The 23902-nt window shown below is 43.3% G+C and overlaps 1 protein-coding gene and 1 non-coding gene across 5 annotated transcripts in view; one reads left to right on the forward strand and one right to left on the reverse strand.

Moving 5' to 3' along the window:
• Window positions 1–114: 114 nt before the first annotated feature.
• Window positions 115–23902, forward strand: part of ZNF565 (zinc finger protein 565) — a 34374-nt gene continuing 10586 nt past the window's right edge. Inside the window, exons 1-2 of one of the 4 annotated variants that reach the window (XM_043437414.1) lie at window positions 115–245; window positions 21535–21607. In XM_043437414.1, the coding sequence (XP_043293349.1) occupies window positions 21599–21607 (9 nt within the window). In that variant the 5' untranslated portion in view covers window positions 115–245; window positions 21535–21598. Of the gene's footprint in view, window positions 246–15789; window positions 15867–16670; window positions 16747–21531; window positions 21608–23902 lie in introns of those variants that run through there. The other 3 variants (XM_043437415.1, XM_043437416.1, XM_043437417.1) reach the window with 3 other exon arrangements.
• On the reverse strand, window positions 21030–21136 carry LOC122421772. Its single transcript, XR_006263589.1, has one exon. It is a non-coding gene; the product is annotated as a U6 spliceosomal RNA (small nuclear RNA).

Raw genomic sequence — 23902 nt, forward strand, 5'->3', positions numbered from 1 at the left:
AAGATAAGTTCAGGCGTGATGGAAGGTTTGGAGAGGGAACCCCTTTCTTTGAAGGCTTTCGAGGGCAGTGTCAAACGGGCCAAGCCCAGTCTGTGAGGTATGAGGACGCCATCTTGTCTGCGGCTGGACTGGCTCTGGACTACGTTTCCCAGAGTCCACAGTGGCCCAGCGTTAGGTCTCTCTTGAAGTCGTGGCGAGATCCTTAGCTCCGCAGGGACCCGGACGCGACCAAGGGAAGGCAGAAGGTGAGGGGTCCGGGACTCTGGGGCGGGGACGGGGCGTGTCCAGAGAGCCTTGGGTTTTTGCGCGCTGGCGGCTGAGGATGCGAGATTCTGTATGTGACTTTGTATGTCATAGTGTGAGCAGATTGTGCGACTGTGTGTGCCTTATTGGGTGTGAGGTTGTGACTGTGTATAAAGATGTGGAGGTGTCTCATTGTGTGGTTGTGTCCTTGTGTGTCCTAAGAGCGAATATGTGGTTGTATTTGTGTGATACTGACCATTTGTTCAGCACCAAGTGTGTAGCTGTGAGGTGGTGCCTGTGACTCCAGTGCTCTGACAGATTGTGATCCCAGACAGTAATTATAACCTCAGCCTTCCCTTGTAACACCGGGATGGGGCATGATGTCCAGTCTTCTTTCCCACCCTTGCCTGTGCGGGAGAGTTGGGCGATGAACCTTTAAAAATGCCCTGATCCCTCACGATTGCTTTCTCTTGATTCTTCTCTGAGAGATATATTGTGAGAACTACCGTTGAACATTAAAAAGCTAGGTTCTCCGTACATCAGTTTTTCTTCTTTGCCTGAAACCCTTCTTTTTCGAGATGTGTGCTTAAACACACTCACACATACACAAGTAATTCAGCCAAATGTGAAGATTAATTGGCTTTATTCAACTTCTGAATCCGGCACTATCCCATCTACCAAGCAGCTACTCCAAAGGGTGGTACAAAATGGAAGTTTTTTGCGGGCAGTAGGAAAGTGGGGCAAGGACGTTATTAGCAAAAGAAAAGAAAGGATTGTTTTAGGCCAGGACATCTTTTAGGGAAATGGAATGGCTGGGGTCTTATCATGCAGATTACCTCACTTGTGCCAAGCAGGAAATTTCAGATTGATTATTTAAAGAGCACATTTTCTTGAGAAACATTTAAACTGGAATTAAGTCTTGGTTTGATGGGACACATGACTCCATTTTAGGCTTTTTTTTTTTAAACACGTGCTTTCCTTTTCTTCTGAAACTTCTGGCCTAACAAAGCCCCACACCACCATTCACCCCCAAGTGAACTGGAGTCCAGTATTTGCCATTGGAGTCAATTACTGAGTGCCATGAAGGTAAACTGAAAGGCTCACACTTTCCATATTCCCTGCACAACTAGTGTTCATCTAAATGTTTAAAACTTCTCATTTTAAATACTAAAATATAAAAATAAATACTTAAACTGTTGCAAAAACAGAATTCCCAAATACTCTTAACCCAGCTTCTCTATCAAAACCAGGAGATACACTAATAGATACTGATATTGTTGTGTTACTGGATCCAAGCTTGCTCTGCTCGCCACAGATAGGCTAATGAATCCGAGAGTCAAGGTGTTGAGGCAAGGAAGAGACTTTAATCTGGGAGCAGACCAACGGAGAAGAAGGTGGCAAGCTAGCACCTCAAAATAACCATCTTACTGGGGTCTGGATGCCAGGTTCTTTTATAGATCAGAGAGAAGGAAGCAATGAGGAACTAAAGTCAAAAGAATAGAAAGGGAGATGCAGGGGGGAAGTAAACTGAAAGGGTCTTCAATCTTGCAAAACATCTCCAAGGGAAACTTCAGCCTTCAGAAGGGGTGTGTTAATCTCTTCTATTCACAGGTGGGCGGGGACAAACTATTTCTCTGTGAGCTGAAAAAAGGCACTTTAGTTTACAGTCAAGCAGAGGGGCAGGGTCTTCCAGGCAAGCCATTGAGTATGATTATAATAATAAAAGCAAGTCAAAGAAACAGTTTCCTACATGAAGTCAGAATTGGCTTCCTCCCTGCAACAGTTGTTCAGTCGCCCAGTCACGTCTGACTCTTTGTGGCCCCATGGACTGCAACATGCCAGGCCTCCCTCTCCCTCACCATCTCCCAGAGTTTGCATAAGTTCATGTTCAGTTATACTAAGAGTTAATAACTAATCTACAACTTTTGTTCAGATTTCATCAGTGTGGCTTAACTGTCCTGTTTCTGGACAAAGATCCAATCCAGGATCATATGTTGCAGTTAACTCTCCTTAATCTTCTCTTTTAGTTTTATTGTATTATTTTTATTATTTAAAAAAATCTTTTGCTGCACTGTATAGCACATGGGATCTTAGACTAGGGATCAAACCCCCTGTATTGGACACATGCAGTCCTAATGACTGGACTGTGGGGGTGGGGTGGGGGAAGTCCTCTTTAGTCTTCTTTGATCTGAAACAGTTATTTACTAGGGCTTCCCAGGTGGCTCAGATGGTAGTGTCTGCTTGCAATGTGAGAGACCTGGGTTCAATCCCTGGGTTGGGAAGATTCCCTGGAGAAGGAAATGGCAACCCACTCCAGTACCCTTGCCTGGAAAATCCAGTGGACAAAGGATCCCTGTAGGCTACAGTCCATGGGGTTGCAGAGAGTCAGACATGACTGAGTGACTTCAATTTTCTTGGTGTTTCATGACCTTGACACTTTTGAAGAGAACTGGCAATTTATTTTGTAAATTCTGCAATATAGAATTTACAGTCTCAATTTGAAGTTGTCTGACACTTCCTCATAATTCAGAGTATGCAGTTGAGGCAAAATGAAAGTCACTCAGTCATGAAAGTCGCTCCATCGTATCCAACTCTTTGTGACCCCATGGACTGTACAGTCTCTGGAATTCTCCAGACCAGAATAGTGGAGTGGGTAGCCACCATTCTCTTCTCCAGGGGATCTTCCCAACCCAGGAATCAAGCCCAGGTCTCCTGCGTTGCAGGCAGATTCTTTACCAACTGAGCCACCAGGGAAGCTCTATTGGGAGACACATAAGATTAATTTGTCTCTTTATTAGCAATGTTAACTTTAATTTGCCAAGTTTCTTCACTGCAAAATCATTCTTTTTTTATTACAATTAATGTGTCTTATGGACAGTTACTTTTTAGTCTATATCAATAGGCTGTTTCTCATCCTACTTTCACCGACTACATCCATTGATAATTCTTGCCTGAAAATTTATTACCAGGTATTTTGCAAATACTTTTTTTTTCAGATTCTGTTATTCATTCTATATTTCCATTATCATTTTGTTAGAAATATTTTCCTTCTCCCCATTTAACTTACCAACTCTCTGGATTGAAGTACTGTAGGTTATAATCCATTACTATTGTTATAGCCACGCTTTCCGGGAAACAGACTCACTCAGAAGGACAATGCAGATAGTGGAGTGCAGTTTATTACACCGGCGGGCCCAAGGCAGAGTCTCCTCTTAGCCAAGGGCCCCGACCAGCATTTGTGAAAATCTTTTATACCCCATGTGTCCAAACCCACTACCCCAATTCCCTTGAGACTTACATAAACAAAGGAAGGGTAAATACAACTACAATAACCCCATCATTCACGTGTTATGTGTTCAAACAGTCAATAATCAATAAGCCCGCAGTTACATTCCAAATAGTTAATAACTGATAAGCCTGTGCTTACATTCTGATAGATAGTGTCCGGAGGCAGTGGTGATTAGTCTGTTCTTCAAGATTCCCCTGCCCAGAGCGGGGTCTTATCCTTCCATTGTCATTCCCACAGGCGCTAAGCACAGAGTTCAGAGTCCACTGGAGAGGTGGCCGCGCACGATCAGCACAGACAGGCCTGAGATGGAGTCCAGGCCCTATGAATTCCTTCTTCATTCCCCCCTCTTGATGCTCTTAGTTTCCATAACGAGCATCATTTATTGAGATATATTGTACCTTAGCCCTCCTGCCACCCACATGAGAGAATGCTATCAACCTCTGGGTTACAAAATTCACAAGGCATTGTAGGAAGCAGGGTCCACAAAGCAGTATGATCAAGATTACTATAACAACAATTCATTAGACATGGCTTTCACTTGATTTTGCATATCCTCCAAGGCAGCAGATACATCTTCAGACAGGTCAGGGATGTACACACAACATTCGACTTTAATTACGGCACAAGTCCCTCCTTGGGCTGCTGTGAGTATGTCTAATGCCATCCTATTTTGAATTACTGCCTTCCTCATCTGAATCTGTTCTTCGTTCAAAGCTTGAGTGGCTTTAGTACTGTCTAAGAGGGCCTGTTTAATGAAATTAGTTAAGGCCTCTACCTTAACCATGATATCCGTTGTCCCTACAGAGGGTATAAACAAGGCAGCAAGATAGTCATACCATTGGAACACAGATCGTGTCCATCTTGCATGCAGATAAGGCAGGTTTACTGGAGGCTGGTATAGGCTAGGCTTAATACTGCCATGGGCGAAAGCAAATCCTAATGTGCAACACCCCACCCAGCCAACTGGTAACCATGGCCGTAAGTTAAGCCCACAGAGCCACTGGGTCCCATTGGGGGCTACCCAGCGGATTCCAGGATTATATTTCCAGTCGGAACCGGGCCACTGAACAGACTGATTGGGGTGATAGGTAACTTCCAAGATTTGTTTACATTGTTCAGGGGGCAAATAACCCATATATTTTAATTCTTTTGGGTCTAGGGGGTGGTCTCCAAATACAAGTTTCTGTTCTTTTTGTTCCCAGCAAATAGTAGCAGGGGTAATCAACTGTCCTTTCTCAGGAGTCATCCAGAAATATTCATCCCAGACCTGGTAGTATTGCTCAAGGTACCGGGAGGCCTGTCCCCCTTTTGTTAAGGGAGCCCTTTTCCTCTTTAATTTTCATATATGAGGTATAAGCCTTTGTTATCTCCATAAGGCTGGTGTTCATGTTAAATGTAACCCTATGTCCCTGGCCCATTGATGGCTTCTTCTTACACCAGGAGAGCAAAGAAAGGTTATGGTTGGTGAGAGAGAGAAAAGTTCCTTTCTGTTGTTCTAAGAAGGAACACAGTGGTATAAAGTCCCCATAACGGAGTGGCGATACCCACAAGGGGAGTCCGTCCATTACTGACAGGGGCATGGCCCCACATACCCAACAGTTGGAGGAGTTGTGGAAGTTCGCGTAAGAATGTGCCCACGAGATGAAGACGTTGTCCTGTGCAGGAACACTGGTCAGGTTCAGGATTGCGTTGAAGAGGCCGAGCAGCAGGAGTCGTTTACCCAGCTCCATCCTGTAGAGGGCTCGTCCGGGATCTCCTTCTCTTCTTCCTCTTCAGAATGATCTTGGTTCCCCGTGGGTCGGTGGGGTCCTTCTGGGTGGTCCACTCAGCGTCTTCCGGGTCAGCGTGGTATGCCTTCTTCGCTCTGGTGTGACGGATCAAGGGACAATACCTGCAACTTTAACTGCAGTAGGGGTAGTTAGAATAACATAAGGGCCCTTTCACCAAAGGGCTAGCAAATCATGTTTCTAATCTTTGACCCATACTTGGTCACCAAGTGTAAACTCATGAATCTGTTCCCCAAGGGGGAACGGCACCCTTTCTTGTACAAACTTAGTTACCCGATTTATTACCTTACCCAGTTCCATCTGCTGTGAAATCCTATCCCCCCTTACCTGAGGCAAATTTGTTGACACCTGTTTTATTATGGGAGGAGGCCTCCCATACACAATTTCGTGCGGAGAATAGCCTTGGGACTGTGGGGTCATCCTGAGTCTGAGCAGAGCCATTGGAAGCAAGTCCACTCAGGAGCAGTCAGTCTCTCTGATCCACTTGGAGAGTCCCTTTAAGTGTCCAGTTGGTTCATTCCACCATCTCAGAACTCTGGGCCTATATGCAGTGTGCAGTTTAAAGTTTTGCTTACTTGTTATACTAAATCAGCTACAAAAGCCGGGCCATTGCCTGATCCAATGCTGGTAGGAAATCTAAATCTAGGAACCATTTCCCTAATCAGGCACCGGGATACTTCTGATTCTCTTTCAGTCCAGGTAGGAAAAGCTTTTACCCATCTCAAGAATGCACATACCATGACCAGCAGGTAACGGTAGTGTCGGTGAGGTTTCATTTCAGTCAAGTCCACTCCCAGGTGTTCAAGGGGCAGTGTGCCTTTCAGTTGAATACCCGGAGGTTTTTGTCTGAATATCCAAGAGGCAGCATTAACCTGTGAGCAGTCAGCATGGCCTAGGTGGGTCGCTTGGTGTGTCTGGCTTACCAGAGTGTGTGCCAGCTCCTCCAGTACCAATAATTTGCCACTTGGCAATTCCCACCCTCTCTTTTCAGTCTTGATGGCCCCTTCCACTTTGGAATACCCCAGAGCTGTTGTCCCTGTTTTATCAGACGAGTGCCATAAGTATATAGGACCCAATTAGAGTCTGGAACCTTGAGTCCTTCTTTAAAACAAACCCCAGATACCTTACCTCCTCTTTGTAGATCTGTGCCTTCTTCTTCGACACCCGGTAATCTGCTTTCATCAACAGCTGGAGCAGTGCATTTGTCCCTTTCCAGCATTTTTCCTTGGTCTCAGGCAGCCAGCAGCAGGTCATCCCCCTATTGTAGGAGCTGACATCCGTACTCTTCCGGATGGAATGAGTCCAGATCAGAAGCCAGGGCTTCCCCAAAGATGGCTGGGAAGTTTTTAAACCCTTGTGGGGGAGTCCAGATGAGCTGTTGTTTGGTGCTCCCCACTGGATCTTCCCATTCAAAGGCAAAGATGGGCTGTGACGCTGGGGCGAGGCGTATGCAGAAGGCATCCTTGAGATCTAGGCAAGTGTAAACTTTAGTCCTCGGTGGGAGGAGGCTAAGCAAGGTATAGGGGTTTGGAACAGTGGGGTGTAAAGTCACAGTAGCCTGGTTGACTAGCCTGAGATCTTGTACAGGCCTACAGTCCTGTCCTCCTTCCCTTTTGACTGGCAGGACTGGCGTATTCCAAGCCGACTGGCACTCTACTAGAATGCCTGCTTGTTTCAATCTATTGATGTAGGGCAATATGCCGGTTCAGGCTCCATCCATAGTGGGTACCGGCGCCCTCTAACTGGGATGGTACCTGGTTTGAGTTCCATTATCACTGGGGCATGATGTTTAGCCAGCCTGGGGGGAGGGGCTGTTGTCTTCCACCCAGACCTCAGGGAATAATTGAGTTAGCTCCCTCATGCTCTTCTGGCCCACCCGGTTCTGCCTTCAGAGGCTCATGCAACCTCCACTCATCTTGGGTTGGTATTGAGAGAGAGGGCAAATAAGTCATAGAGTCCGTCCAGAAGGTGGGCCTCTCCTCAGGGGAGAAAGTCACTTGTGCTCCTAGTTTGGAGAGAAAGTCTCTTCCCAACAGGGGTACTGGGCACTCAGGAATGTAGAGGAATTCATGAATCACTTGGTGCCCCCCCCCGCCATCTGACATTTTCTGGGCTGGCAAAACGATTTAATCATCTCTCCTCCCGATACCCCAGTTACAGCGGTAGTCTTTTTGGACAGTGGTGCCACAGGTTTTGTTACTACCGACAGTTCTGCTCCTGTATCCACCATGAAGTCAATGTTTTGGTCCCCCACTTTTACGGTTACCATGGGCTCTCAGGGACCTGATATCTCTGAGCCCTGGCAGCCCTAGTTAATTTCCAGGTCAGCAAGCCCCACAACTGCTGGAGCTTCCTCTTCCTTCCTTGCCTTAGGGCATTCATTCTTCCAGTGAATTCATTCTGCTTAATTCCAACATCTCCCTCCCCCTCTTGTCAGTACTCACCAGGAGAGACGGGTATAGCTTCGGCGGTTCGGGTGGAGCGGGATCCTGGAAGTGTTGGCCAGAGGCTTCTGTCACCGGGATCGGAGCCTGCCCAAACAGCGGCTCTACGAACTCCGGGAAAGCTGGCGGAGGAGCAGCGGCTGTTGCAGAAACTTCACCTGGCCCTGGATCAGGCATTGAGGAGGCCTCCGGTCCTGGTGAAGCACTGGGAGGCAGGCGCGTCATTATCCAGCATGGGGGAGGGGTCAGGTCATCCCCATCCAAATCCTGTAGAATTTCCTTTTTTATCATCAGTCAATTTTTGTGCCATTAATATTTTTCCCTTTCCCTTCTGGATACAGAACCTTGTCCAAGTAGGAGGGTCTCAAGCTAACACTAGCCATGCATGAGTCAATAGATGGATATTGATCCAGGTGTCCTGGCTCTCCTGTGACTACTGTGTAGATTGCTTCCACTATTTTTAAGTTCACGGTGTTCTCTGGTGGCCATCCTGCTCCCATAGGGGGCCATTCGACCTCACAGAGTATGTGGAGGCAGTTAGGCTTCACCTTCACCCCATAGTTTCTTCTTAATCCCTTCTTTAAAATTTTCACTCCAATACAGTTGCCTTAGATTCACTTCACCCCATCTTGCTTACCTTCTCGGACCTTCTTCTACATTTCCTTTTCGTTCTGTCTACGAAGTTCTCAGTACCCTATGTACTTCTGATATTTCCACTCAGTGACACTTAAATTGCCATTCTGCCTCCTTCCTCATTGGGGCGAGAAGAGCCTTACCTGCCAGACCCCAGAGGGAGAAGGGGGATCAGCGTGTCTTCACTTGCCAGTCAGCATAGCTGAACCAGAACATCACATGGTCCGAGACTGTTTCTCCCTTAAAGTCCATTCTGCCTTGGTGGGCTTGATCAGGTGCGGATGAAAACACAGATGGGTTAAATATCTCATGTCCCAGGCCATCTCCGGAAAAGCCAATTCATACTCACTTCTGTTTCCCCCTCCTTCTAGCCTAACAATTCCGGGGGGGGGTCAAGAATTTCACAGCAGACGGGACACCTCCTGGGGGAGGGCAGAATACGAGCATACTAGGACCAATTTCTTATCCTAAAAATCCCTTGGCGATCGCTTGGTAATAATTTTCCCTGAGACGGCGTGGACACACCTCCTAAATGTCCTTCACAAATTTCCTTCCTAAACCCTAGCACGCTCGTCGACCTGTGTACCAAGCAATCACCACCTGCCTACTCCAGGCTCCTGTGGGTCCCCGCTCCTTCTGGTCCCTCCCAGGGGGGTGATCAGGCCCCCTCTTCCACCCTGCTGGGTGGGCTCCTCCTCACCTGAGCGCTCAGTTCCCCTGCTGCCGTCCACTACCTGCCAAAGCGAAGAAACCGGGCTTTGAAAGGCTGAATTCTTCCAGAGGGGCGAGGCGCCTTCCCCCCTCTAGGAGATTCAAGCCACAAAGCCTCGGGGTGGCCTCAAATGAGACCTGTCTCCTCAAAGTGAAGAGTTTCCCAGCCCATGCACCAAATGTTATAGCCACGCTTTCTGGGAAACAGACTCACTCAGAAGGACAATGCAGATAGTGGAGTGCAGTTTATTACACTGGCGGGCCCAAGGCAGAGTCTCCTCTTAGCCAAGGGCCCCGACCAGCATTTGTGAAAATCTTTTATACCCCATGTGTCCAAACCCACTACCCCAATTCCCTTGAGACTTACATAAACAAAGGAAGGGTAAATACAACTACAATACCCCCATCATTCACGTGTTATGTGTTCAAACAGTCAATAATCAATAAGCCCGCAGTTACATAACAAATAGTTAATAACTGATAAGCCTGTGCTTACATTCTGATAGCTAGTGTCCGGAGGCAGGGGTGATTAGTGTCTGTTCTTCAAGATTCCCCTGCCCAGAGGGGGGTCTTATCCTTCCATTGTCATTCCCACAGGCGCTAAGCACAGAGTTCAGAGTCCACTGGAGAGGTGGCCGCGCACGATCAGCACAGACAGGCCTGAGATGGAGTCCAGGCCCTATGAATTCCTTCTTCACTATCACTATTTTATTGCTGAATTATCCCAAATTTGACCACTGGGAAATCCTTTGGATTGGCTTCTGTATCCTTTCACTGTGTCCGCTTGATGTATTTATTTTTAGCATTTCCTTATTTTCCTGCACCACAAGATGTTCCAGGTTGCTACTGTACTTTCCCAGCCCCAGTCCTGAAATCAGCAAATTTCTGAGGGATCTCTGGCTCCTTTTATGCGAAAATTATACTTAGAAACCGGGATTAGATGTACTCATTGCAAATGGGATGCCCTTGCTTCTTGACTGTCTCAGATATGAAATACATGCATCTGTACTCACATATCTATATTTGTCTTTATGTATACTTATATAGATAATCCATGATTTTATATGATCTCTCCAGTTCAGTACCACAGCACTTCTTTTAGCCTTCTCCATTTCCTTTTCTGAAATTCCTTTCTCTGATAGTAAAAAAAACTTGGCTCTCATTAACCACATATATTTATTTGCTCAGTCTTAAGTAGAAAGTAGTTTAAGAATTGCTAATCCATATGCCCAAACCTCATATAGTACTTTTTGTACTTAGTCTTACAGTCCATAGTAAAAATATAGTTGTTGTTTATTCACTAAGTCTTGTCCAGCTGTTTGAAACCCCACGGACTATAACCCAGCAGGCTTCTCTGTCCATGGTATTTCCCATGCAAGAATACTGGAGTGGGTTGCCATTTCCTTCTCCAGGGGATCTTCCTGACTCAGGAATTGAACCCGTCTCTCCTGCATTGGCAGATAGCTTCTTTACCACTGAGCTACCAGGGAAATCTCCCAAAACACAGTACCCAACCCAAAAAATAAATAAAAATAGTTTTCCCTATACCTTTCTATATGGTAATGTTAGGGGAAGCACACTGATTGAAACCGCCCACCCTGGCCAGGCACCATAGTAACCATTTGCATGAGTTGTTTTATGACAGGAGATCCTGATAAGGAATACGGAACTAATAAGCCACCACCAACCGGAAGAGTTCGGCAAAGGTCAAAAGGAGACACCGGTGTCTGTCCACTTCCCAGAATCCCTCTCGCTAGCATCCATCTTGGCTGAGTGATGGGTGCGCCACCAGGAAAGATTCTGAATTAGAATGATTGACCAGAGACTACCCGGAAACTAATCCCATCACCATAAAACCCAAGACTGCGAGCCAGGCGGCAGAGCAGTTTTCCTGGGTTCCCTTACCCTCCTGCTCTCCACCCAGGTGCCCTTTCCCAATAAAATCTCTTGCTTTATCAGCACATGTGTCTCCTCGGACAATTCATTTCCGAGTGTTAGACAAGAGCCCAGTTTCGGGCCCTGGAAGGGGTCCCCCTTCCTGCAACAGTAACATTACTCATTTGTAATATACCTAGGTTCATTTGATACTGTATGTATTTTATTTGGGGTTCCCAAACACACATCACACATCTTGGTTGATTTTAATTAGTTTTTGAGTATGTGAAACTTTAACATATTGTGAAAGTCAGAATTAGATCAAAAGGTCTACTCAGTTATTCCTCCATCATTCCTTCCCCTAATTCCATTCTCCCATTCTTTCCACTCTGTTCCCAGTCACCCATTGTAGGTAACCAACCAATCTCAGTTTGTTGGGGGTTTTATGGTTTAATATACATAAAATAAAATTTGCATTTTAATTCTGCTGTTCAGTAACATTAAGTGCATTTACATTGTACATATATACCACATTATGTTTATTGGTTTATCTATCCGTGAGCACTTAGGTTACTAACATCTTTTCACTTTTGTGAATAATGCTGCTGTGAACATGGGTTTACAATTATCTGTTCAGGTCACTGCTTTTCCTTCTTTTGGATATATATCCTGAAGTTGAATTGCTGGATCACATAGTATGTTTATTATTTTGAGGAATCACCATACCATTTTCTAAAAGAGCTGCACTGTTTTATTAATACATTCCCACTGGCAGTGCACAAGGGTTCTGATATCTCTACATCCTTGGCAGTGCTTGTTTCTTTCTGCTTTTTCTTTTCTTAATAATACCCATCCTAATGAGTGTGAAGCGGTACCTCATGGTTTTGATTTTTGTGAATTGTCCATCTCTTTTTCTATTTTTTAATAATTATTTTTTTAATTAATTAATTTATTTATTTTTTCAGTGGGTTTTGTCATACATTGACATGAATCAACAATAGATTTACACGTATTCCCCATCCCGATCCCCCCTCCCACCACCCTCTCCACCTGATTCCTCTGGGTCTTCCCAGTGCACCAGGCCCGAGCACTTGTCTCATGCATCCCACCTGGGCTGGTGACCTGTTTCACCATAGATAATATACATGCTGTTCTTTCACAACATCCCACCCTCACCTTCTCCCACAGAGTTCAAAAGTCTGTTCTGTACTTCTGTGTCTCTTTTTCTGTTTTGCATAAAGGGTTGTCGTTACCATCTTTCTAAATTCCATATATATGTGTTAGTATGCTGTAATGTTCTTTATCTTTCTGGCTTACTTCACTCTGTATAATGGGCTCCAGTTTCATCCATCTCATTAGAACTGGTTCAAATGAATTCTTTTTAATGGCTGAGTAATATTCCATGGTATATATGTACCACAGCTTCCTTATCCATTCATCTGCTGATGGGCATCTAGGTTGCTTCCATGTCCTGGCTATTATAAACAGTGCTGCGTGAACATTGGGGTGCACGTGTCTCTCTCAGATCTGGTTTCCTCAGTGTGTATGCCCAGAAGTGGGATTGCTGGGTCATATGGCAGTTCTATTTCCAGTTTTTTAAGAAATCTCCACACTGTTCTCCATAGCGGCTGTACTAGTTTGCATTCCCACCAACAGTGTAAGAGGGTTCCCTTTTCTCCACACCCTCTCCAGCATTTATTGCTTGTAGACTTTTGGATAGCAGCCATCCTGACTGGCGTGTAATGGTACCTCATTGTGGTTTTGATTTGCATTTCTCTGATAATGAGTGATGTTGAGCATCTTTTCATGTGTTTGTTAGCCATCTGTATGTCTTCTTTGGAGAAATGTCTGTTTAGTTCTTTGGCCCATTTTTTGATTGGGTCATTTATTTTTCTGGAATTGAGCTTCAAGAGTTGCTTGTATATTTTTTGAGATTAATCCTTTGTCTGTTTCTTCATTTGCTATTATTTTCTCCCAATCTGAGGTTGTCTTTTCACCTTACTTATAGTTTCCTTTGTTGTGCAAAAGCTTTTTAAGTTTCATTAGGTCCCATTTGTTTAGTTTTGCTTTTATTTCCAATATTCTGGGAGGTGGGTCATAGAGGATCTTGCTGTGATTTATGTCGGAGAGTGTTTTGCCTATGTTCTCCTCTAGGAGTTTTATAGTTTTTGGTCTTACATTTAGATCTTTAATCCATTTTGAGTTTATTTTTGTGTATGGTGTTAGAAAGTGTTCTAGTTTCATTCTTTTACAAGTGGTTGACCAGTTTTCCCAGCACCACTTGTTAAAGAGGTTGTCTTTTTTCCATTGTATACCCTTGCCTCCTTTGTCAAAGATAAGGTGTCCATAGGTTCGTGGATTTATCTCTGGGCTTTCTATTCTGTTCCATTGATCTATATTTCTGTCTTTGTGTCAGTACCATACTGTCTTGATGACTGTGGCTTTGTAGTATAGTCTGAAGTCAGGCAGGTTGATTCCTCCACCTCTTCCACTGGTTTGTCTGTTTATGAACTACTGCCACACTTTTTTTAATTAAAGAGACTTTATGGTACATTTTAATGTCTAGTACAGCTACTTTCCTGATGTTCATTTTTTTACTGTCAAATTGTTCCATTTCTCTTTTATACCATCTCTGCAGCAAAGGGTTCCTGTTAGCATAGACTTACATCTCTCTTTTTTTTTTTTTGACAGATCATATGATAATTGTATTTTTATTTATTTATCTTAAATTAACTTTTACTGGAATATAGTTGCTTTACAATGTGTTAGTTTCTACTGTACAGCAAAATGAATCAGCCATACACACACATGTATCCCCTCCCATTTGGACTTTTTATAATGAATTCCTTTGGGTCAGGCATTAGACATTTATTAAGAATTTGCAAATATGCAAAATCCTAATCTAGAACACAGGGAGACTTTTTAAAGTGAGTCTCTATTTTTAAATTACAGATAATGTAATATGGGAGATAAAACTGGTATACAAATGTCCAAAGCAAAGGATGATAAAGGGCACTAGTTTACTCTGCTATTACGCTGTGTGAATTTTTAGGAGGAGGATATCTGTATGACCAGAGAGCAGTCATTATCATGTCATCATATCTAAGTCAAACTGATCCCATAAGAACTCCGAGGAAGTGAATTAGGTCACCTGTATTTCCTGCAATTTTCATTCTAATCTTCAGAAATCCAAAATATGACAAGTGGAGCAAGGTGCCTCTATAGCTGTTCAGAGGACCCTGAGGCCAATAGGGCAGGTTACAAAAACATCATAAACCCATCTGGCAAGAAGAGCTGAAAGGAAGCATCACTTATACATAGGACTTGGCCTCAGTGACTTTTAGTTCTTTTCCAGCCACATAAATGTAGTTACCAAATCAAGAAGTTTGCAACTCTTGGGAACTGACCAAGTAGAAATAACAAAAGCCATTCTGTGCAAGAGAACTGCTTTTGAATATCCTGAGCTATTATTTCATGTTCAAAGGAAGAGTCTTAAGAAAGTACTTTCTTTTTCATCTGCTAGTTGTAGGTTATATTTAAAAATTAATGCATGGTTATTGAAAAAATACACAAGTAAAACTAAGAAAATTGAAGATCACAACCCAGAAATAACCAAAGTAATCTGTAAAGATAAAAATTTCCAGAGGGACTTCTACTGGCTGTCTAGTAGTTAAGATTCCACACTTCTAGTGCCTCCACCACAAGGGGTGCAGGTTTGATGCCTGGTCGAGGAACTAAGATCCCACATGCCTCACATGGCACGGCCAAAAGACAAAACACACAAAACTTCCCAGATGTGTTCAGTCTGATTTTTCTATCCTGTCTACTTTGATATATACATGTATTTTACAAATGAGACCACATGATGCCCAGTTGTTTTGTAATCTGCTTTTATTTCACTAACCATATCTTGAATATTTTCTATGTTGTAAACTACTTCATTACTACTAAATTTGTGAGTACTCAGCATTACCATTTTATAGAAATCTTCCACTTATTTAATATGCTATTGTCTGACTCAGAATCTTGACCATTGCCCAGGAATGTACATACCTCTCAGTGTATAGATTTTGGGTTGATATTTAGACTGGAAAAATTTATGTTTATGTCCATAAAGCTCAATACCTATAAAAATATGACATACAGGAAAAGTTTCAAGTTACATCAGAAATTCACTTAGTAAAATATCAGAGTCATGTGAGTATTTTGACAAAGGTATAGATTGGCTTGTCAACAAAAGGAATAGCCATAATAATCAGTGATCAGGAAGTGATGTTTTAAGAAATTTTCATCTTAATACAGTAGTTTCTTATTTATATGTAGGTCTTTTTGTGTTTAATTATGTTTAGAAATTATTTGGGGGCTTTGTGTTAAAATGTGGTACATTTTATTTTTCCACATTTTAAATATTGGGAAAGATGCTCCTAGTTAGAGTTTTTACTCAGGATGATTGCTTTTTCAGGAATAGGTTACTGATGTTAAGGTGACAACACCTATATAGATCTACTCATGACCAGCAACATCTCCCCCTACCCCTACCCAGGCGCTGGCAATCCAGTCCAGTATTCTTGCCTGGGAAATCCCATGGATGGAGGAGCCTGGCTGACTAGTGTCCATGGGGTGGCAAGGAGTCACGACTTGGTGGCTAAACAACAGCTACAGGGGACTAGAAAATGTCATCTGCGTGCCCAAAGGGGAGAGGAAAACTGGACGCTTGAAAAACTGGATAGTGGTGAAACTTTAGTAATTAAATTAGTAATGTCTACCACACTGGCTAAGACCCATTTCTTTTTCTATGTATACAAAGTTGCCTCTGGATATTAGGTGTGAATTCTTTTTGGAACAAGGAAGACATCCTGAGCTGTGGAGAGAGACGGACAAAAGGTTTGTGCATAGGTTAGTGAGTGCGTGCGTGCGTGGTCACTTCAGTCGTGTCCGACTCTTTGCAACCCTATGGACTGTAGCCAACCAGGCTCCTCTTTCCATGGGGATTCTTCAGGCAAGAATCCTGGCATGGGTTGCTACGTCCTCCACCAGGGCATCTTCCTGATCCAGGGATTGAGTCCTCCTGACTGATGCCTCCTGTGCTGGCAGGAGGCATGCGTGGTCACTTCAGTCGTGTCCGACTCTTTGCAACCCTATGGACTGTAGCCAACCAGGCTCCTCTTTCCATGGGATTCTTCAGGCAAGAATCCTGGCATGGGTTGCTACGTCCTCCACCAGGGCATCTTCCTGATCCAGGGATGGAGTCCTCCTGACTGATGCCTCCTGTTCTGGCAGGAGTTTTCTTTACCACTGGCACCACCTGGGAAGCCCAGGTGAGTGAGGAGATGCAGGCAATGGGAAGCCTTTTATATGAAAGCTCATGTCCTCTGTGGGAACCAGGAGCTCTAAGTCAGTCCCTCAGTGGCTCTAGAACTATGTAGATTAAGCTTCTTCAGTATACAAGTTCCCAAAGGCTCTTCACTATCTCTCATATCATAGTTTATACATATTTTAGGTCTTCTGGATCTCTCTTCCATATCTCCTTTATCTTCAGAATTCATCTTGTCTTCAGGTCTTCTATCTTTTTATTCCTTCCCTTCACTCTTCTGTAGGCAATCTTATTTAGTATCAGAGCTTTAAATATCAACTGAACATCAGTAACTTCCAGTTTTATATTCCTGCATTTAGACTTTCTCTGAACTCCAAGATCAAACATACAATGGACATTTGGCATTTCCACTTGGATGTATAATAATCATCTCAAGGATTGACATAAAAGGTAAAACAGAACCCGTAATTGGTCCATCCAAACCCGCTTCTGTCCTAGTCCATTGTGTTAAAAAAATGGCAACTTCATGAGAATTCCTTTGGTAGTTCAGTGGTTAAGCCTTGGGCTTTCATTGCTGTGGGCCTGGGTTAGATCCCTGGTTAGAGAACTAAGATTCTCACAAGTCACATGGTGCAGCCAAAAAAGGGCAACTTTATACTTCTAGTTGCTCAAGCTAAAGACCTTAGTATCTTCTTGGCCTCTTTTTTCTTTAATACCTAAAGTCAGCAAATCCTGTCCACTCTTCCTATAGAGAATATCTAGAATTTGATCAGTTCTCATCACCTCCCCTGCAACCATGCCACCCTAACACAGCCCTTCATCCTTTGCCAGGATTACTGCAGTAGCCTCCTCACAGGTCTGCTTTGGCACCCCCCACACACACCCCCACCCCTGTCGTCTTAGTCCATTTTTTCCCTGAATGATCCTTTTGTAAAAAAAAAAATACATATATATATATATATTTACTTATTTATTTATCTGGCTTCTCTGAGTCTTAGTTGTGGCATGTGGGATATAGTTCCCTGACCAGGAATCCAACTAGGCCTCCTAGTTCGATTGGAGCCTGGAGCATTGGGAGCCTGGAGTCTTGGCCACTGGACCACCAGGGAAGTCCTGAGTGATCCTTTCAAATGAAAGTTAGATTATGTCATTCCTTGGTTAAAATGTTTCAGTGGCTTCCTGTCTTACTCAATAAAAACCAGAGTTCTTACAATGGCCCATAAGCCCGGTGTGATCCAACTTCCATCTTCCTCTCTGGCCCTCTTTTTCTCACTCACCCATTCTAACCGCTCTAGTCTCCTTCCTCTTTGTAGTCAGAGAAACCTGCTCTTGTCTTGAGGCCTTTGCATTTGTTTTTCCCTCTGCTAGGACTGTACTTCCCCTAGATATCTGTGTACCACGTGTCATCTTCCCAGTGAAAAGCATCCTCGGGCTGCCCTTCATTCCCCCAACACTCCCTGTCTCCTTAACCATTTTATTTCCCTCCACAGAACTTTGACCTCTTTACACATAAATGGGAATATCAATGTCAGTGTCTCAATATTTGTTACTTTCTCCATTAGAACGTGAGATCTGTGGGAGAGGGGCTGGATTTGTTATCTTCCTTACATGTAGAACCATGCCAACTGAGGTAGGAACTCAGTAAATAGGAAAGAATTCCTGACTCCTTTTTCTTTCTCTGTGTGCATATCCAATCAGATGCCAGAGCCTGTTGATTTTACCTCTCCAACATCTTGAATTCATCCCCTTCCTGTTTCCGCTGTCACTGTCTTGGGTCAGACCCTTTGTTTGGGAAAGGACGATCACCTTTCAGTTGATCTCCCTGGCTCCAGTTTTACTCCTCTCCGCAAAAATAATCTGGCCATACTGGCCCTATCACTTCCTTAAGTTCTTCAGCGGCCTTCCATTAATTTCTGGTGAAAACCAAACTTTTATATATTTGATCAGTATTCATTGGTCACCTTTATCCTTCAATCACTGTGGCAGGTGCCATTCACAGTGATGATGAGACCTGGTCCTCATAGTTAGTGTTGTAAGCATTAACTACATGCATTATGTAGTGCATGCACATACTACATACACAACACTACATACAACTACATACATACTACATACAACCACATACAACACAACGCTACACACAACTACACACAACACAACAACAACTACATACACAACAAAGATCTGGCTGTGTCCAGTTCTTTGCGACACTGTGGATGGTAGCCCACCAGGCTCCTCTGTCCATGGAAGTTCTCCAGACAAGGATACTGGAATAGGTTGCCATTTCCCACTCTAGGGGGTCTTCCCGACCCAGGGATCGAACCCACATCTTTTGCAACTCCTGCACTGTAGGCAGATTCTTGACCACTGAGCCACTGGGGAAGCCATCTTCCTCTAGATTCTAGAATTAATTAAATTTAAATTCAGATTGAGTAAAATCAAGAACTCAGTTCCTGGGTCAGACTAGCCACATTGCAAATGCTTAGTTGCCACATGTGGCTATTGGCTGTATTATTGACAGAAGATGTGTAGATTTCCCACATCACAAAGGTTCTATAAGACAGCACTGGTCTGAACTCTGCCCCAAACTATACAAGTTACTCCTAGTATTCTCTGCTCTGCAAACACACCATCTACATTTGGTCCACTGTTTTTCGCCACTGCTCTTCACTCTGCTCAGAGTGCTCTTCTGTCCCTTTCCATGTGTGTGTGCTCAATCATGACCAACTCGTCGTGACCCTATGAACTGGAGCCTGCAGGGCTCCTCTGTCCATGGGATTTCCAGGAAAGACTACTGGAGTGGGTTGCCATTTCCTTCTCCAGAGGATCTTCCCAACCCAGGGATCGAACCCATGTCTCCTGCTTGGCAGATGGATTCTTTACCACTGAGCCACCTTCTGTCCTTTTTTTGTCTATTAAATTCTCTGGTTTTTAGGCCCCAGATCACATTCTGAAATCTTCTTGACATCATCCCCCAGTGATTTAGTCTTCCTTCTGACTCTCCTCACCATAGTAAGCTCCTTGCCTCTCTAATTAGAACCAGCCTCTTAAAAAAAAAAACCTGAATTCTGGGACTTCCCTGCAGTTCAGTCGTTAAGAATTTGAGCTTCCATCCAATTGCCATATACTCTTTACTGCACCTGTCTTACAGAGCACTTAAGAGTTACTAAGTACATATTTGTATAATACTAGATGAGGTTATAATAACTCTTCACATGAGATTATAAATTTTATGTATGCTATGACTATATCCCCCAATGCTGAGCACATAGTATGTGATCGATAACTATTTGTGAATAAATGAATAATTTTAACTTAAAAAAAAAAAAAGAATCTGAAAGTAAAGGTAATTAAAAAAAAAAAAAAAAGAATCTGAGTTTCCCCTGCAGGAGTTGCAGGTTTGATCCTTGGCCAGGGAACTAAGATTCTGCATCCTGCTCAGTGCGGCCAAAAAAAAAAAAAAAAAACAGACCAAAAAACGCCCCCCTGCATTCTCCTAATTTTGAAGTAGGCTGTTGTCCACCAGCCTCAGCAGCTGCCAGCCACAGAAGGAATCTTATTCTTCAGGAAAGCAGTGGAGAGGGCTTAGGTAGAAAATAAGGATTGCCTGGCCAAGAGGCTTCTAGGAACTGAGTTCTCACTCAGGTCAGTACTCTGGATGTGCCCGTATGCTTATAAGATGCCTGTATTACTGTGGTTTCCTTGCTCCTATCTGGTTAGTCCAGCTCTGGCTGGAGGCTTTGACAGAGCCCCTCATATGGATGGCGTGGCCCCTTTTTGGACTTGGAAGGAGAACACAGAGCCAGAGACATACCCAAGAGGTTTTGCCTGTTGAGCCCAGAGAAGCTGGAAGACTGTTTAAGGATGTCTTTTTCATAAGGTTTTGGCCTGCACAGGTATGCTCTGCTCCTAGCCTGTAGGTTTCAGCCTGTAGGTGCTGTCCTCACATGAAGGCTGAGTGAGTCTGTGTTGCAGTCTTCCTTGCCTCAGTCACAAAGGGAGGTCTGCTTGGAACAACTGGGAGCTGTCTAGGCCCCATCTGGGGTATAGATTAGCATTAACAACAGGTGATGCTATCCCAGTCTCTGGGACAGAGACTGTCCCAGCCGGAACCCCACCTGCTGAGATGCTTGGATTCTATGTGAATGATGGAGCACATTCACCTTGATTGCATCTTTCAGTTTCCCTATGGTCTAGGAAAGGGCTGGGTTTTGTTAACTCATTAGTTCTTGGTATTAGTGTTTTGGTGGGTTTTTTTTTTTTTTCATTTATTTTTATTAGATGGAGGCTAATCACTTTACAATACGTCAGTGGGTCTTGTCATACATTGACATGAATCAGCCATGGATTTACATGTATTCCCCATCCCGATCCCCCCTCCCACCTCCCTCTCTACCCAATCCCTCTGGGTCTTCTCAGTGCACCAGGCCCGAGCACTTGTCTCATGCATCCAACCTGGGCTGGTGATCTGTTTCACTATAGATAATAAACATGTTTCGATGCTGTTCTCTCGAAACATCCCACCCTCGCCTTCTCCCACAGAGTCCAAAAGTCTGTTCTGTACATCTGTGTCTCTTTTTCTGTTTTGCATATAGGGTTATCATTACCATCTTTCTAAATTCCATATATATGTGTTAGTATGCTGTAATGTTCTTTATCTTTCTGGCTTACTTCACTCTGTATAATGGGCTCCAGTTTCATCCATCTCATTAGAACTGATTCAAATGAATTCTAAAAATATGGAACGCCTCACGAATTTGCATGTCATCGTTGCTCAGGGGCCATGCTAATCTTCTCTGTATCGTTCCAATTTTAGTATATGTGCTGCCGAAGCGAGCACTCTTGGTATTAGTGTTGTGCGGTGGGTCAGGGAGGTGGAAAAGAAGCCGAGCAGGGACCCCAGAAGTACAGTTGTTTTAAACTTGTCTGTTTAGGTGGTTTATGGCTAAATTAAAAAAAAAAAAAAAAGTCACAGTTGTGTCTGACTCTTTGAGACGCCATGGACTATATAGCCCGCCATGCTTCTTTGTCCATGGAATTTTCCAGACAAGGATACTGGAGTGGGTTGCCATTTCCTTCTCCAGGGAATCTTCCCAACCCAGGGATCAAACCTGGGTCTCCTGCATTGCAGGCAGATGCTTTACTGTCAGAGCTACTAGAGAAGCCTAAATAAATGCTGTCTCTAATTAAGCTCAGTTTATGAGATGTGCCCCTTCTCCCCCACTCTGTTTTTTTCAGGACTCTTCACTTGTTCAACAGAGAATCTAAAGAAATCCAAGCAGGACAGGTGGTTCTAAAAGCCATGATCCAGGTGAGTGGAAATTTCCTCTATTCTTGAAACAATATCAACATTTGTGTTCCTTATCCTGAAATTTTCCTGTCTCACTTGAGCCCCATTTGATAACCTGCTCTCAGTTCCTCCATTGCAGGGAATGAATGATGATGCCCCCCCCCACCCCTACTTCTGGTGGCCCTCTCTTCTCCAGCAGTGTTCTTACCAGAGTACCAATGGAGCAGAAGTATATTCTCTTGAGAGAAATAGGAGAGCTGCCCTTATCAGAACCATGGCTAAATAGAGCCAAAGAGAAGATAACCTTGACCTTTTCCATTAACCCAAATAGTTTCTTTTTTTCTCTTTGATTTTTAAATGTCACCCCCCCATAAAAATCATAAAACATTTCACACTATCAAAGAATATATACAAAAACATATCTATAACATGCATGTGATATAAAGAATAATAAAATGAATGTTGATATATTCATCACTCAGCTTAGTGTATCATCTGAGCAACCCCTCCCACATCCCTTCACATATTGTTACTGCCTTGCCAGTGTTTTTTTTTTTTTTTTTGCCAGTGTTTTTTAACTCATTTATTTATCTGTGGCTGCGCTAGATCTTCGTTTTTACGTGAGGGCTTTTCTCTAGTTGCAGCAAGTGGAGCGACTCTGTAGTCGTGCAAGGCTTCTCACTGCAGTGTCTTCTCTTCCTGCAGAGCACAGGCTCCAGGGCTCGGGCTTCAGTAGTTGTGGCACAGGGGCTCAGTTGCCCTGCAGCAGGTGGGATCTTCCTGAACCAGGGACTGAACCGGTGTCCCCTCCATTGCAAGGTGGTTCTTAACCACTGGACCACCAGGGAAGGCCTGCCTTGCCACTGTTAATGACTATGTTTAATTTTGTGTTTGTTGGTACTTTGATTCTTTTTTTTTTTAACTTTGATTCTTATAATAATTTTGCCATACATGGATTCATGCATGCGTGTGTGCTAAGTCACTTCAGTCATGTCTGACTCTTTGCGACCATATGGACTGTAGCCTGCCAGACTTCTCTGTCCGTGGTATTCTTCAAGCAAGAGTACTGGAGTGGGTTGCCATGCCCTCCACCAGGGGATCTTCCCGACTCAGGGGTCGAATCCACGTCTCTTATGTCTCTTATATAAGTCTCCTGCATTGGCAGACGGGTTCTTTACCACTAGTGCCACCTGGGAAACCCACATGGATGCCTACTAAACAATTTACTTTTGAGTTTGCCATTTTTAAATTTGATGTACACTTATACTCTATTTTTTACCAGATTTTTTTAATCAGCACAGTGTATTTTCAAGTCTTTTATGTTAAATTGTGTAGCGCTAGGTCAGCAGTTCTTAAAGTGGTTCCAGGAAGACTTTGAGACCCTTTCAGGAGGTCTAGGGGCCAAAATAACTTCAAATAATACTAACACGTTATTTCCTTTTTTCACTCACAACTCTAATGAGTGTACAGTAGAATTTCCCAGAAGCTATATGAAATATGTTGTCCTAACAGACGGGAATTCCCTGGTGGCCCAGTGGTTAGGATTCCAGGCTTTCACTACCATGGCCCAGGTTCAGTCCCTGGGCCAGAAACTATGATCCTGCAAGCCATGTTGCATGGCCAAAAAATAAAATTAAGTTGACCAGCAGGTTGAAGACAGAAGGTATGAAAATCTCTTTCATTCAGCCAGTCATTAAAGAGATTTGCAAAAATATAAAACAGTACTACTAAATTCTTTTTTGACAGCTATTTTTCATCAGATGTGTTATTTATGTTAACATGTAACAGGCTTATTATTAGTTATTTAAATAAATGAATAATAATTTAAACATTTTCTCTCTTTTAATTTCTAATGTGGTATATATTGATAGATTTAACCAGCATTAACAAAAGCCTTCAATAACACTAACAGCTTTATTTATTGTACATATATATAATTCACATACAATGAAATTCACCCATATAAGTGTATTGTTCAGTGGTTTTTAGTATATTTGCAGAGTTGTGCAGCTGTCAGCACAAGCCATTTTAGAACATTTACATCACTACCAAAAAAAAAATAATCCTGTTTGAATTAGCCATCACTCCCACACTCCCCTCCTCTTCCCCTGACAACCGCTAATTTACTTTCTGTCTCTATGAAATTGCCTATTCTGGACTTTTTGTATAAATGGAGTCATTAAATATTTGGTCTTTTATGTGTGATTTTTTTTCTTAGTGTGTTTTCAAACTTCTGCGATATAGCATGTATCAGTACTTTGTTCATTTTTATAGCAAGCAATATTCCATGGATATTGTAGACTACATTCTGTTGTT

This window comes from Cervus canadensis, chromosome 18 (genome assembly GCF_019320065.1).
Source record: "Cervus canadensis isolate Bull #8, Minnesota chromosome 18, ASM1932006v1, whole genome shotgun sequence".
Classification (NCBI taxonomy): Eukaryota; Metazoa; Chordata; class Mammalia; order Artiodactyla; family Cervidae; genus Cervus; species Cervus canadensis.